This window comes from Rhea americana, unplaced genomic scaffold, assembly GCF_003343005.1.
Source record: "Rhea americana isolate MKP2758 unplaced genomic scaffold, rheAme1 scaffold_8, whole genome shotgun sequence".
In the NCBI taxonomy this organism is placed as follows: Eukaryota; Metazoa; Chordata; class Aves; order Rheiformes; family Rheidae; genus Rhea; species Rhea americana.
In genome coordinates, this window is record NW_028186978.1 from 578498 (window position 1) to 595030 (window position 16533).

At 36.3% G+C, this 16533-nt stretch overlaps 2 protein-coding genes across 4 annotated transcripts in view; one reads left to right on the forward strand and one right to left on the reverse strand.

The window, feature by feature from the left end:
* Positions 1–7464, reverse strand: part of PAICS (phosphoribosylaminoimidazole carboxylase and phosphoribosylaminoimidazolesuccinocarboxamide synthase) — a 42409-nt gene extending 34945 nt beyond the window's left edge. For both annotated transcript variants that reach the window (XM_085322804.1, XM_085322803.1), the window contains exons 1-2: positions 7058–7464; positions 2117–2203 (exon numbers count right to left, since the gene is read on the reverse strand). In XM_085322804.1, the coding sequence (XP_085178930.1) occupies positions 2117–2203; positions 7058–7445 (475 nt within the window). In that variant the 5' untranslated portion in view covers positions 7446–7464. The remainder of the gene's footprint in view (positions 1–2116; positions 2204–7057) is intronic.
* The window catches only part of PPAT (phosphoribosyl pyrophosphate amidotransferase), a 49604-nt gene that overhangs the window by 23960 nt on the left and 9111 nt on the right, over positions 1–16533 (forward strand). For both annotated transcript variants that reach the window (XM_085322801.1, XM_085322802.1), the window contains exons 2-5: positions 9768–9834; positions 13426–13632; positions 15038–15150; positions 15269–15414. In XM_085322801.1, the coding sequence (XP_085178927.1) occupies positions 9768–9834; positions 13426–13632; positions 15038–15150; positions 15269–15414 (533 nt within the window). The remainder of the gene's footprint in view (positions 1–9767; positions 9835–13425; positions 13633–15037; positions 15151–15268; positions 15415–16533) is intronic.

The window sequence follows — 16533 nt, forward strand, 5'->3', positions numbered from 1 at the left end:
CCTGCCTTAATTTGAAGCTCACTCAGTGAAGCCAGCTCACTGATAGGTTGTTGAGGAAGGTAATTTTCAGGTGACATATCAGTTATGCTTTCTTCATTTCTTCCTGAACGAGTGAAAGAAAACGCTTGTTCACATATGAGTGCAACCATAGGACTTGCCAAGGTTGACAGCTGCCAATATCAGATAAGCTTGATGTAGTCTCTACTCAGTGCTACTGGGATTATTTCAACTAACTCTTTCCAAAATGGTTTATTTTTCACCATGGAGACCAGAGAAAAGGCCTAAGAAAAGAATGTGGAAGGTGCTCAACTAGCTCTGCGTTTCTCAGTCAAAGCCATAGAGTATGGGATAATCTGGGACGGATAAAGTTTCCTTAGCTCTTAATTAGACAAGTACTTCTTGTTAATAAGTTCATTTGCAACTGAGCTCACCTCCCATTGTGGATGTTGGGTTGTACAGATTCTAACGAGGCAGTGGATTGCTCATGTGATCTACTATATGCAGAGTAAGCAGAGCATGGTCAAAAGTGTTTGCTTTTTTTGTTCCTCATTACTTCTAAAAATGTTGTGATTCAAAGTATTTTACCCACCTTGAAACAAAATTATAGTCACTGAAAATTTTGTTTATGTTTCAGATGTATTTTAGTCTAGTTAGTTTTAAAATATTTTAAAATCATTTCAGAGAGGATATCCAGTATTTTCTGTCTGAAAGATGTCTTGATATTTTTTGATATTTTTCTGAGCTTTGACAAAAGGAGAAAAATTGTTGGGAAATCTGCTGAAATTAACCCAAAACACTAAGCAACATAGATATAAGGGGCTTAGCATTTTTTTTTCCACTGGCAATTGAAATAGTGCCTGAAATTTAAAAATTAAAATAGGCACAAGGAAAGACTTTTTAGTACCAGTGCATGCTTGAGAGCCCCTGCAATTGAAGTTATTTTGCTGGCTTTGTATAAAACAGTATTCTCAGAAGTAAAGATTTTTTTTAGAAAGCCAAACAAATCTGCTTGGCAGGGTGTTGCAAAAGCACTCATGAACAACATGGATTTAGGCATTTTCCTGTAAATATTGATTCAGGTACTTAGTGCAAGAAATGTATACATATATATTTATTATTATTATATATTTTATATATATATATTTACCCACATATATATATGTAAATATAAAATTCTATATGAGACTCTTGTCTCTTCAAAGGGGTGTACTGTGCACTGTAAAAGCCATAGCATTAGATGGGACATTGTTTTCTCTCTGAATACGGCACCTTGCAGATTCTCTAGCAAAAATTTTAACTGGGTTGGGAGAAAATGTATGGTAGGGTTGAGCAGGTATGTCAAAAATAGAAAAAGCACTTCAGAAATCCTGGAAAGCGTTGCTGTTCATCCAGGCAAGGAATAAGATAGCTAGTTACCTACTGCTGCTTAAATTGTGTTCAGGTTTCTCTGTTTCCTTTAGCAGCCCCTTGAAAGGGCTCACACTTAAGTTTTGCTCCCTCTTTCTGGGCTGCCAGATTTGTGCCTTTGCTCTGTAATGGCTTTCCTCAGCAAAAGCACCGTAGCAGCACAGCTCCCAGGTAAGTCGTATGCTTGGTGGGCCTAAAGCATTGCTCACCACCCCTTGCATGGGAAGCAGATGCTAATGCTTTTAGACTACTGCAGGTCTGAATTACTCAATGGTAGAGGTCTGACCACTGCATCTCTGTCCTAGCTCAGGCCTTTTACTCTTAGCAGAAATTACTTGAGCCAGAGAAAAGCCACAAGTTAGTAGGTGCCTCACACACTACCATTTGGAATGCTTTACACTAGCATATCGCAAAGTATTTTTATGTATTTCGTCAGTGTTGTTAGTACAATTAAACTATAGCATGGGATGTGTTTTGAGTGTGAAAGGTGGTCATGTAGTGGTTCTGTTGCATACAGTGGTCACTATCTGTTGATGTGTTAGACTGCTGAGTCCTAAAAAATGGGAAGGTGATGGTGCGAAAGTATGACCATTTTAAAGTGGTGTTGATCAGAAACGGAATGATGGCATATTCAAGCTAGCAGAAACTGCTGTGACAGCCATGTCGCTTTTTAGTTTTTGTTCTGTCTCTCTGCACCATCATACTATACCTAGTTGAACTGGTCTGACATGGGACATAAAATGTAGTGGATCTCCTGAAGCATCCTCATCATCTTCTAAAGAAACTGATATTTCACCTGGGAAGGAAAGAGTTTTTAGATGAAAAACAGGTATGGACTCAATTAGCTTAAATTAGTTTAACTGAAAATGTCCATACACAATGAGATTATTTTGAAATGCAAAATAATTTTGGAAATTACAGAGTTGTTAGTCATAAGGGGACAGAAGTTATAAAAAGCAAAATAAAATATTTCAATGCTTACTTCTGAAGCCTTTTAAAGGTATATATAATTTTAAAATTCTTGTAGAAACTGACTTGATTCTAGTTGACTTGTTTATGCTTTTTTGACTCTCAATATTTGTGGACTGTGCATTAAAAGTATGGCTTGAAAACAGATAATGTAAAGTATGAGACATACAAATAAATGTGGAGTTCACACATAGGTTCAGATTACTTTGCACATGGATTCAGATATATATTATTTATATAGCGATGATTTTTTTCCAAGAAGAGTATTAAGAGAAGTGCATGAAGAAGACCAGAACATTCTGCAAAGAGTCCTGGAAATCTATGGAATTCATTAATGGTAAAAGGAAAGTGGGAAAATATTTTGGCTAGAGAACAGATGTATTTGTAATGGGCTCAATTCAGCTAGTGCTTTTTACAGTATAGTGTTCCTTCATTTGATTAAAAAACAATACTGTAGGAACTGCTATGTTAGCTTGGAAAGCAGCAGATACAAGTCAGGTTCTGAATCAGCTTAATTTTCACAGAGAACAGATGGTTTTAAATGGTTCTACTATGGTATACTGTGTTCAACATACCATGTTGATAGAAGGTTTGAAATGATGATTCAATGTATGTTGAGGGAGTTACTATCAGTTCCAACCAGGGAGGTTGAAAATCAGAGCCAGAATCAGGTCTGTATTGCAGTAGTTCATACGAAGGAAATTATTAAAGCAGTTATGTGGAATGTGGTATCCCTGAGTTAGGTGAAGTTGAAAACTACATTTATGTTCATTTGAAAACATTACTCTAAATTCCCCTAACTCTCAGCAAGACTCAGAATGACCCATAGATAAAATGTCCTGCTCTGTAGCTGCCCTCAGCTGTCTGCCTTGTTTCTCTGGCAGAGGCTGTTACCCCCTGGAGCTGAGTTGACGGAAGAAAAAGTGTACTTGTGCCGTCACTGCTGTGCTTTTATCTGTTCAAGAGCTGCAAAGCAAACTATGGAAAAGGAGGAACAAATTCTTTGTTGGAGTGCCACTGAATGTGCCATGGGCATTGTGATGGACAAGTTTCTTTTTTAAGTCCTGATAAATGAAAATGAATAGCTGCTCTTAAGCAGTGCTATTTACACAGTAATGTTTAAAAAGAAACAATTTAAAATTTATGAATAAGTTAACACAAAATGGTATTGCAATACTTGGAAAAAAAAGCAAGAAAACAGTTCATTTGTCTATCTTGCATAGCCTTATTCAATAAAATATGTATATAAAATACTTGTAAAGATATAATGTGAAAGTCCAAACATGGAAAATGAGCAGCATTTTAAAGCCAGCATTGCTGAAGGATCTTTTTTTTGCGTTTCTGGTAGCTATCTAAGCTGGTACACATGACAATATTTTTATTATGGTTTATTTCTGTTCTCACTTGATACTTTTTCTGCATTTGCTGCTATAAAGCAAAGAGCAGGGAAAGCAGCTAGTATGTTAATAGTTAAACACAAAGAAAAATATAAGAGAGTATAGATTACTTAACATGAATTATTTAAGCCAGCTTTATTTTTGTTGTTCAAATTCAAAAGTTAAAACTAATCAAAGCACATTAACAAAATAAGATCATTCATTTGGACTCCAACCAATGATACTGTCACAGAGCACCATCACATTACGGGGATTTTCTTGGTTGTTGATTACTGGGATAACACCAAACCTGACTTTAAGAGAAGTGAGTATATTGAGTTTTATCTTTTTTTAATGATCATATAAGTGAGACTGTGTGTTTGCATCTGAAAATGTGTATTTTTGGAAGATAACATGAACATCACTGGCTGTATATGCTTTATGCAGAAAGGGTCATCTTTTGACCAAGAAGCTGGGAGTCAGTTTGTGTTGCTAGTTAGTTTGTCCTGAAACATCTCGCCCTGAGATTGGACTATCATTTTAAAACACTATTTTCTTCAATTACACTTGCAAGAGAAAACTGTGAGATACAAAACCCTTCCATGTTAGAGATCTACAGTTCAGTCCCACAGGAGTACTCTCTTCTTTCCCTCCTTCCGCTTCCTCCCCTCTCCCCAGCGTTCTCTCAGTAGCTGAGAGAATCAGCAAACCAAACCCCAAGGCTCCCTCTGAGGCTTTAGAGTAGGGATGGGTATGAATATTTAGACTGAGGCTAAGCAGAAAAGTAAAAAATGAGTGTCTTTGGGAGCTTTCACTGCCCCTTGTTATGTTTTTCAAATGAAACAAATTAGTATAACTTAACTTTCCCTAATTAAATGAGATGTGCATATTGTGAATGTTTTTGGCATAGTTCTTGGTTTATTTATAACATTTTGGTTTTGCTGCACCTCCCATCCAAGTCAGAAGCCTTGGCATCCTTGGCTCCTTCAGCTCTGTCAAAATAAGGCTTCTCAACCTCTTGTTAAAGGAGGAAGAGAGCGTTTTTCTCTCCTCTCCTGTGTTGCTCTGTGGTCAAAAGGGAGAAACCCAGGAACGGACTTTCAAGGACACAGATGCGCTTTGGGTTTTTTGCCTTGTGGAAGATACCTGCGTGAGAACAGTCCCATTTCTCCTCAAGGCAGTGGGGCAGTTGCGGGGTTGACTGCAGTAGTCGAAATAGTGGGCTTTCTCCAGCGGTGCGGAGAATGGCATTTTGTTCTGTGGCAGTGCTATGTTCGGATCAGCTCCCATGAAAAACTTTTGACATCAGCTTGCAGAGCCACAAATGCCATTTTAGCCTTAGAACCGCACTTCTAAATACTGAGCTTGACAGTTTCCCCTTAATAGGCATTGCAACTCTGACTGTAATAGGAAAAGGACTGGGCCTCTCATACAGTGTTACTTCCTTGACTTATATTCTTAAAATGAAGAAAGTTAATGTTCTGACAGCTATCCTCTCTGCTTCTTGTTAGGGATGTATCCTGCAGCCATTTATATCTGAATATGGTTTCATTGTGGCTGAATTATGGTTGCTGTGAGAATCTTCACATTTAAATTCTTACTATTAGCATTGTATTATTACAGCTAATTACATTTGATTTCTGTTTATTCACAAAACAGATTTTTTTTTTTTAATGAAGTATTGGAAATACTTGTGCATTTAACTAAAATGAGGTATTTAATTTAGGATTATCACCTTTAAAAAACAGATTGTCCCAATGCTTCAAAATTAAATGCCTCTAACCCAGTGTAATTTTTTTTATTGTTACTATTCTAGGTTGAGGTTCACAGTTGAAATTAACCTTTTCTGACTTAAACTTGCTGGAGGTCCAAGACAAGTGAGAATTAGGATTAACAATTTGGGCAAACTGAATCAAAGCACACAGGGTAATCTGTGGCCAGATTCTGAGATGATGGGTGCTCTCCTAGTTTCATGCAGTTCTCTGAAGTGTAACAGCTTGCTTTAGCCAAAGATTTGGTCCTCAGTTCTGCATGTTGAAAAAAAATGGAGTGCAGCTGCAAAATACAGTGCAGAGAGCATGCATTAAAAATTATAAAATTACCATTTTATTTTTAAATTTCTTCAGACAGATTAGACACTTTCTATTAGTGAAGACACATTCTGGGCAAGCTCTTCGGTTAAGATAAACAACGAAAAGTATGAAAAATGTCAATTTCTGTTTTTCAAAGCTGTAAAACAGCATTGTAGAAGGAGACTTTCAAGAGTAAAAGGGCAAAAGCTAGATGTCCAGCTCCTTTCAGTTCCTTTGGCAATCTCCCCTAATGCTAATTTAATGTTTTCTGTTTTCTTAAAAAGATCCACAATCCTCAGTTAATGTAAACCTGTACATACTTTGGGAACAAACTAGGCTCAGCTTTGAATTTCTCTAGATCTCTTTTTAGCCATATTATCTTGGTACCCATAATTATTATTGGGGCTTAGACCTCCATGACATTTGGGATATGAGGTGGAGATTTGGAGTGTCAAATAGCGAATTGTGGCCTTAATGAAACATTAAGTACAGCCTAAATATGTATGTAGAGAGGGCTGAACAAAACCTGAGATGCAACTAATTTGGTAAAAATTCCTTCAGAATAAAAACACTTGTATTTATTTTTCTTGTCTCAGAATATTATGTTTAAAATTGAGATCAGTATGAGCAGTGTTACTTTGCTCAGTACATTACACTTTTTAATGTGAAGTTCTTAAACACCCCTTTTAAACATCCTGGTAAACATCTTTGTTTTTCAAATATTTAAGCGAATTGCTTACATAATAATTTAATTTACATTTGGTCGTCATATCTAAATTTTCAGTTAAAAAAGAATAAAAATCGATTAGAAATTTTAGTTACATCATAAATAATTTTCAAAGAAATCATCACAGCTTCAACATTTTTTATGTTTCTCTCTGAATTTGAGCTCTAAGAAAAGCTTTGTATTGCAATTGAATGGCAAAGAAAAAAGTAGCATTTCTTCATTTAATGTTTGAACCTAGTTGCTTAGTGCCTGAGCCATGACACCAGTGGGTCCTGAGTGAGCTTTTAATACAAGCAGTTAATATAATTTTGTTAAAATTATGCTGTATTTACAGGCTTCAACACTGGTGGGTGCTAAAATTTTTCCCCTCTGTGAGGAGTGCATCAAGTCAGTTACTGTTCTAGCAGCGTTGTTGAGGCTGTGCAACCTCAGCTTCAAGTCTAGCAAACTTAAGATTTTATTTTTTTTAAGCAAAGACAGAAAATAGAAGTGAAAATAGTTTTTACCTTGCGTGTTGTCTGTTGTGGGGCTTGTGTTCAGCTGCGTCTCAGTTGCAGAACACCTGCCGTTTTCTTCTGCTGCTAATTGTGTGACAGGTTCATATCGCAATATGGCATCCAGATCATGAAAAAACTTCATGGTTTTAGTGACATCTCCAGAGTTGTGGGCATATTTAACTGTTCTGTATTCATACTTCAGATTTTTATACTTTGCACGGCACTGTTTCCAATCTCTGCAAACTCCTAACTCCTGTAATCTTTTAGCAATGTAGATAAATATTCCTTTATTCCTCAGGGTGCCATGGAGTTGCTTTCTGATATTTTTTTCTGACCAGACGCTTAACAAGGCTTTAACCTCCTCTTCAGTCCAATGCTTTCCTGCTCCACTCTCCATGTTGAAAGTGACCTGGAAATGATTCACTATTTCTAGCCAAGATTTTGTTTCCTAGGAAACCAGACGGCTGGTTGTCAGTAAGCTCCACCGAGATGAAAGGATCTAGTTTTACTGGCTCAAGCTGCCTGAGGGGAGTAACTTGAGAAACTGCCAAATAAGCAGGCTCCGTATTAGAGGCAGACAAATAAAGCAGCTCAGGCACAAATGATTGCTAAGGAGCGTTAGTGTCTGCATTAAGATAAGGCGACCTTCTGTGAGATAGAAAATGAGCAGAACAGCAGCTAGATAGGTTTGCTTTAACCCTTGCTGTGTAAAATGGTTTGAACACTATGCGTAATGAAAGTTAAAAAAAAAAAAAGAGAGAGAGAGAGTTGCACTATCTTGTTCCTTTAAAAAAAATTCTTGTGCCTGCCCTTTGTTAGGAATGAAGTGCAGGGACTGAGCCATGTGGGCATTGTAGCAGCTTCTGTTTCCCAGCGGGGTAACATTTTGAGATAGTATTGCTGAGACTTCTGAATAAGTTGCAAGTTAAAATATTTCATACTGTAGTAGCATGAATGACTATCTATATACATAGGTACACATGCTCTTAKTTTGAAATTAATCTATATAGATACATTTTAACTCTTCATTATTAGTGAGTTAATAAAAAGCTTGCATACTTCACTTAATTGGTAAAATTATATAAGCTTCTTAATAATGAAATTGAGCTTAATTGTCTTTCCTTAGGACTTTAATAAAGATATAATCTAATTACTTGAAAAGGCCTTTCGTTCGGGATGTTTGCTTCTCTCTCTTTATCCTGTTTTATCCTGTCGATATTTAAAGGAATGCTGTCAACATTTAAATAGAAATTGTCTGAAATATTAAAAACTGAATTAAAAGTTCCTGAATGCAGTATATCAACTTCTAAGTTTTATTACCAAGCTTTATGTTTATAGATAGACATATTAAACTCATTTCTTTGAATTTAGGAAGAATGTCCTCACTTCTGCAATTTTTTCCTTGAGGATTATCTGTGTCAGTAACTGGGTAAATTTGTTCAGATATGTATGAGATTTATTTTGTTTTGTTTTCTGTAAGCAAATGTTCTTTAAAATTTTGCTTTACATGCAAGGGGGGCTAGTAACCAACACAGGAATTCTAGTCTTAGAGAACGTTTGTAATGGAAACGTTCAGTGGAAGATTAGAATCTATTATGTAGATTTTTGCACGCAATTTTATTGTTGCTTATCCTAAGTAATTCCAGCAATTTCAATTACAGTCAAACCATTAACATGTGAATAGCATCTTGTTCTAATATACTAATAATATTCTAAGTTTCCAAGAAAAAATCTTTCCCTTTCCATCATTATTATAAGAAAAACTGATCTATTAACTCATTTCCACTAAACAATTTAGACATTATTGTGTCAGGATTGTGAAAACTTTGTCTATATGAAAACGAACTGGGAGTTTACCAGTCCACCAAAGTCCATGTGAATGTTATAGGAATAGTGGACTATAGCAGCAGTTTTATTAGAAGTAACACTTTGCCTTATTTTATGAAGACTTTAAAGGAAGATAAAGCAGCCTGCACTGTTACCTACAGAATTTCAGTCTGCAAAACATATATTTCATGGATGAGGACTGTGTTATAAAACTCGGGCAGTTGTGTAACACTTGCTGGCATTGTCACAGCAGTTTTACGGAATCATGCACAACTGGCGCTCTGAGGTTGATTTGCCATAAGAACAGTATTTCAGTTTTTAGGATTGAGTAAAGCAGACTTTATGCTTGGGTTCAGAAACTGAGGTGCCCGATAATCCATGTGGCTGAGCACCTAAGTCTGTTATCAAAGGGTACACATTTTTATAGGTGTAAATGTTCACTGAAGTGCAGTAAGGAATAATCCATTCCCTTAGGCGAAAACACCATTTTTAAAAAAAGAATGAACACAAAAGAAACAATAACAGAAGTAGAGTGGGAGCCCAGACAACTATCATGGCAAAGTGGCTTTTCAGATTAAGCATCTGCTGTTACTTTATGCCGACACTGAAAYTGGCCTGCAATAAGAGCCTGAGCCAGTGCTTATTAATGGAAAGATTTCCACTGAATTCAGTGGGCTTAAGCACAAGCCTTATGTGACTGTTTTAAAATAAAGCATAACATGGGCAAGAAACCACAATTTTGATTACAAGTCTGTAAAAATAAAACAACAAATTAGATTGCTTTAAAAATCCAAGTTGTAAGGAATAGAGGAAAACCCACTGATCCATGCTGTGTTAAAGCATTTCATTCTAAGTGTTTCMGTGCTTTACGTTAATTGTGTTTTGTCCGCAGGGGCCAAGAGAGTGCTGGAATTGTGACAAGTGATGGAGAGTCATCCCAGGCGTTCAAAGTACATAAGGTAAAATGTAAATATATGTTTTGGAGATGCCCAACTGAGATGCTGAAAGTTCGTTTTACCTGGGAATTAGAGTAATTGGAAAGGCAGAAGTAACATGTTTTTGTGGACTATTCTGATTGGGTCACAGTGATAGTTTCTAATTGTGTTACTTGTGCCATTTTTTGTCTTAAGTGCTTGTCTAAAATGCATATACCAACGTTCTGCTGTGTGTATCCATGCACACAGTGGCAAACAAACAGAAGTATTCAGATCAGCCTACTGATGTAATAAAAACTACTTACTAAAGTCATCCTGCACCTAAGGTGTTTACTCTGGAAATTTGGAAGCATTTACTGCTTCAGCTTGTGCAGAAAGAGAAAAGAGAAATATTTGCAGTCTGTGCACAAGCACATGGATCTGAGACTAATTTGTATGTTAGTGAAGATCAACGAAGTGGCAGCTACTTTACCCATAAGTAAAAATTATCCAAATAAGAGATCGAAGGGAAGTCTGAGAAGGTCACCCAATCTTCCTCAAGCTGACAGAATTCCAGAGGATGTTAAGAGAAATAAAATGGCCATAGCCTGTGAATGTGTTATGCCACGAAAATGCTCTGCTCCACATGCTCTGGAAATATTTCTACTCATTCTGTATTAAATGTAGTCAGGAAAAAATAATCATCAGCCTGTTCCATTCTGAAAGAGCAGAGGATTGAAAACAACTGTGTCAAGAAACATCATGGAGCAACTCTTGCTTGAGGGTATGTTCTCTGACCACAGCCAGAACTGAGCTATGTCTTCACGTTCTGACGTCCCTGAGGTAGGGCAGACCTACTTGTGCCGAAGGAGGAATAATTAAACTGTTGAAATCAGTTCAAGAGTTAAAATGCTTTGTGGCAGAAGTATGTGTATCTRTGTATGACTGTTCAATACCTCATGCAAAATCTTGTCTCCCAAAATGTCATGCTTGTTCCTACTTCAGAAATTTCACTCCTCTTTCTGTGGCTTGCGGCCTTTTCTCTCTCACCTTTAAATGCTGTTTTTTTCACTTCAGCACTGCAGTATCTGTTTTTCATTCCTGTTCTAGCTTGAGCTTCAGCTTTCCTTAAGGTTTATAGGTAATTCAACTTTCTTTTAAAGTAGGCTGCTGTCTCTGTCCCTTAATAAAAATTAGTTCTCAGAATAAGCTTCCAGCAGATGATGTAATTGTTTGTAGTGATTCCATATTATTGTGCTGAGATACTTAGCTGTCATGCTAAGAATTTATTTGACTATCTCATCATATCAGCTTTGATTTTATAAGAGTGGCAGACTGCAGTGGCTTCTCTTATCCCTGAAATACATTTCTTGCCTACAGCACTCCTAAAAACTGTAATAACCACAGTGTAAAAAAGAGCATGTGGAGTGTAATTTATATTACATAAATTAATCCTAGAAGTGGTGATTTAACAAATGTTTGGGTTGGTTATACTGATGAAAATATATTTAGGGCTCTGATTTGTAAACATTCGTAAAAAATGTTAGCTGTTAAGATGCTACTGTATCCCTTTGTCCTGCAAACCCCAGTTGTCTCTTGTTCATAGCAGAGACAACAGAATGGAAAAAGTGCCTATTTCTCACAGTGTCAGTTTATAATCCAGTGCATTGATGCAAACTTGCCTTTTTCAACTGTTTAAACTAATACATATATGAGAATGCGACCTATAGCATGCTAAGACATGGGTATGTGTTCCTTTCTTTCGATTGTTTCCAGCCTTCAGCAATGGATTATTAGCCTTTGGCAGGCTTTGATAGCCTTTGACAAAGCTCAAAATCCTTTGTTTTAAACTCTGCAAGCAGGACTAATCAAAGTTTGTCTGTCAGAGCATTTCAGCTAGCTTTGTGTAATAAAGCATTATTGGCACAGCTGTATGAGTTCACTATGTAGAAAAACTTAAATCTCCTGTGTGGACACAGCTCTGCTTGTAGGAAAGAGACTTGATCTGACTGTTTCACACTTGGATATACAGAAAAATCTGTTAAAGTAGCTGTTCGCCATGTTCTGGCATGCACTGGGCCTACTGACATAGAATTATCTTCACTGGAAATTGTATAGATTGGCATAACTCACATCTGTTTTCTCATACCAGCACAATCTAAATCAGAGGATTTAAAGATTATTTTAAATCATATCTTAAAGATTATGTGCTTGTGTAAGCATATCTGCTTTAAAGTGACATTACTTGTTTAAGGTATTGCAACACTTAACATAGCTACATCCATTAATACCATACCTGTGAATTGCCAGATCTCCCAACAGTATAAAATTTGCCTAAATATGAGTACACAGTTGCATTCTGTATGTATAGTTGCACATGATATAGAATTTAGGCTAGCTTTCTGTGGGAGAAAGATGACATTTGATATGGCATTGTGACTGTAGCAGTCACAGAAGAAAATATTCTGAAACTTGGCTTTCTTTAAGGTGTTTTGGTTGAGCTCTGAGAAGAGCTTAGYTTTAACACACAGAGTTTAAAAGATTTGAAACTTTTGAAAACTCCACAACAGTATTTCCGTAATGCAGAGAGCAGAAATGTACTCTTGTTTCAAATATATATATGCTGTTATAATTATAATGCTCTTATATCAATTATGCTTTGTTTCTGACCTTTTACATAGTGCTACTTTACTTTTCATTGACTTTCTCTCAGCCCTAACACTTCTTTTTCTTCAACTTACCAAGTTCAAACAGTATTTAGTGAGTATTTCCTCCCTTCCTTTCCCATCCCACTATCTTATTATTGTACCTACAGTAGAGGTTCTGAACCATGCATGACTTTCAAATCTCTTCTAATCTTTGTATCTTCAAAGATGCTAGAAGAGTATTATCACTTATATGTGTAATATCATGTGCATCACAGTTATCTTGTGTGATAGGGAAACTGGGGCTTAGAAGGATGTAAGTATTTTCCAGAGGTGGCAGAAGAAGCAGAAGTTTGCAGTTTTAATTTCTACTCTGAGCAATTTTTCAGACCTCTCTTGCTCCTAGATTGTCTCCACTCCGATAGTGCTTGTTGCCAAAGGAGTTCCTGATGGCTGACTAAAAAGTTCTGACTCCTTTCTGTTTTACACAGAAGGCAACTTGGGTACATAAAAAGTTTGTTTTAGGTAAACAAAAAAACTGTTGGAAAAAGCTTCACTTCTAACATTGGCAGCAATGACTGAGCAGAACTAGTAAACATTATCATGGACCCTGTATAAAAGTAAATCCAATATACTGCTAATGGTAAAACGTATTATCTGAATAGAATTTCTTTCTTTCAATATTTCTCTTCTTTTGTACCTTTTGACAGTGGTTTTCAGAGTAAGTGTTTTTACTCAGAGAATAGATTCTTCAGTGACAATCCCCAGTACAAAAATGTTTATTGTTTTATTTAAAAGCAGGTGTAATGGGATCTAACATGTCACTGACACACCTACTTGGCTTGTTTCTTTCTCCTGTGTTTCTGGTTATTTATCTTTCTCTTAAAGGTGCTTGTATTACCACTACACCAAAAACGAGGAGCATTGAGGAATTTGCCGGGAAAACAAAGCAAACTAAAACAAAACTTTTTGTTTTCTTTTCCTCCTGAAGGGAATGGGTCTTATTAATCACGTGTTCAATGCAGACAGCCTGAAGAAGCTGTATGTTTCAAACCTTGGGATTGGCCACACAAGGTACTCCACCTCAGGAATTTCTGAGCTGCAGAACTGCCAGCCTTTTGTTGTAGAAACTCTTCATGGGAAGATTGCTGTGGCACACAATGGTGAACTAACAAATGCTGTACGACTTAGAAGAAAGGTTAGTATCTCCTTTGGGAGGCTCTGGCATMATTTATTTCTGAGTGTGAGGCTACAATGAGCAATAAGTTTGYGATAACTTAATACCACATCATTTGGAGTAGTGAAAGAGCACCATAATCAAAATAGAACATTTGTTGGAGAAAAAATCCTGAGAAGGAGAGACACTTCTCGTTTGTAACTATCATAGGGGATAACTTGCCAATCCTCTAGATTAATGGTGACATTCCTATTGATAAAGTGAGAAAACTAACTCAGCTGTGACAGCTTGGCTTTGAAGCTCTGCAAAAGCTCTATTTGTGGAGGCTATTGGAGGAGCAAATCATATGCTTAGAGTTAGGGGAGATGCCATAAGGTGGCATAATTATAATATGAAATATTCTTGTTTGGAATATTGTCTTTATTTGYATATCTGGCTTGTGAAAGTAATCATGAGCACTGTTAGGACATATAACACATAAGGAAACCATCAAATACCACATTTTATAGTGTGTTTGACTGGAAGGGTATGTATCAACAAAATTACAATTCAGCAGATGTTTCTATTTGTAATCTGTTCTGTAATAAGTACCATCCATAAACAAGAGGGCATACTCTTGCATTGAAGCAGGGCAAATGTATGACATGCCCAAAGGAACCTAGCCTGTCGTTAGTTAGAGCAAGAAGTGTATTAACTGATAGGAAAAGAAAACAGTGGAAATGCAGATGGAGAATGGAGAATCAGTACTATCTGAAAATATGATTTCTAAAAATAAAAATTAGCAATTGTAATGTGTACTGAATTGAATGGATCATAATAGTTGGCTAGATACACCACAGTTTCTCTTCTCCCTTAAAAGTATAAGTCTAGAACAACTGGACTGACCAGATCCAGCAAAACTTACTTTCTGGGATGTAAATTTTTTAGCCACACTCTGCTTCCCTTCATAATCCTTTTTTTTTTCTTTGTGCTCTGACCACTACTGTGTCTTGACATATCATTTCTCTTCCTGTGTTTTCTATAGAAACATAATTTTGTATTTTCTCTTCTATCTTTTATGTCTTTTGCCAGAATAAGCCAGCAGCACAAAGCTGATTAAATGGTCCAAACATTAATTTATGCCCTGAATATCGCTGGTATTAATTTTGCTTTGTGTTTTGATTGTGTGTGAAGCAAAGGAATGAGATACAAAGGGAGAAATGCAGTGCTATACATAGATGCCTGTACCAGCTCATTTTACATATTTGGTTTATCAGAAAAAGATTGATGTATTTCTGATTTATGATGATATGATCACCTGAAACACTGAACTGTCATGTCTTAAAACATTTGTTCATTGCACAAAGGTATTGTTAAAGTAAAATCTGTGCAGTGTTATGTGGGATGCTTTTTATACTGGTAACACTTTTCTTTTGTTTTTTAAAAGCTTATGAGGCATGGTGTAGGACTGTCAACCAGTTCTGACAGTGAACTGATCACCCAGCTGCTGGCTTTCACACCTCCTTTAGAAAATGATGACACTGCAGACTGGGTAGCAAGGTGAGGAGGATAGGTTTCAGAATAAAGAATAGCATAATCTAAGCATGATATGCAGTTTTTTAAATGCATGCATGTGCTTGTRTGACACATGACTATGTTAACCTATGTCTCATTTCAGAATAAAAAATTTGATGAATGAAACTCCAACTTCATATTCATTGCTAATAATGCATAAAGACATAATCTATGCAGTACGTGATCCGTATGGGAATCGTCCACTCTGCATTGGTCGCCTTATTCCAGTAGGGGATATGAATGGAAAAGGTAAAACACACACACAGTCTTAATATGTAATATGAGCCTTGAGCCACTGATATAAATAATTACAGCGGCACTTACTGAGGTAGAAGATTATATGAGGTGAAAGTCAATTCGGAAATTTCAAAATAAAAGTGATGATAATTAAAGGACAATTTGTAGGAAGTCTGCAAACATCTTTTCTGTTCCTAGCAAAAGTAAATCCTAGTTTCCTGATGATAGCCAGAACTAGGCAGCCCAACTGTCATCAAATATTTAGTGAAAATATAACTAAATTCTAGTCACTTAGAGAAGAAAGCAGGGATGAAGAAGCCTAGTTTCTTCCTTTATCCTGTAATAGATGGCTGAAAAGTGTTGGATTACTGGCAATGTACTCCTGACTTTGAAGTACTGCCAGACACAGTTAGTATGGTAATGGGACACTATGAAATCACTTTATGGGAAGAAATTCTTTGTGTCTCATTTAGCCAGTAAATCAACATTTTTCGCAAAGTGAAATTAAAATCTGCTCATTTTTGTGAAAAATAAAGTAATCAAAAGGCAAATCTTTATGTTGACAAAACTTAATAGTTTAATCACCAGAAAAATTGTGTGGATTGTTTCTCTTCATAAAAAGAAATAACAACATCAAGGTATGTGCTAAAGATCTGAGTTAAGAACAGAAAGACCAAGTTTTTTTTTAAGCATACAAACACTCCTACCCTCTGTTCTGTGATTTGATCTATCCTGTGCTTATTTCTTACAAATCCTCTTTACTGGGATTCAAGCCAGTATCTGTTGTAGTTGAAAGGAATTCATCCACTGATACATTTAGTACAAGGAAAAGTAAGGAATTTCTTCTCCAGACAAAAATAAATATTTATAATGAAAGCCACTGTACTAGAATTGGAATTAGAAAAGTCTGAAATAATGCAGAGATAAGAAAGGTAATTATCTGAATTGTCTCTCTTTGTGAACAGTGAATATGGTGCTGTCACTTCCAGTTCTGCCTGGGATAGGTTTATGATGTTTACATATTTTTTGAATAATGTTATAGAAACTTTGGAATGATAACCTTCTAGTTAGAACTTGCAAAAATTTGTAATTTTGGACTTCACAACCCAAACCATAACAAGCCAGTGCTGC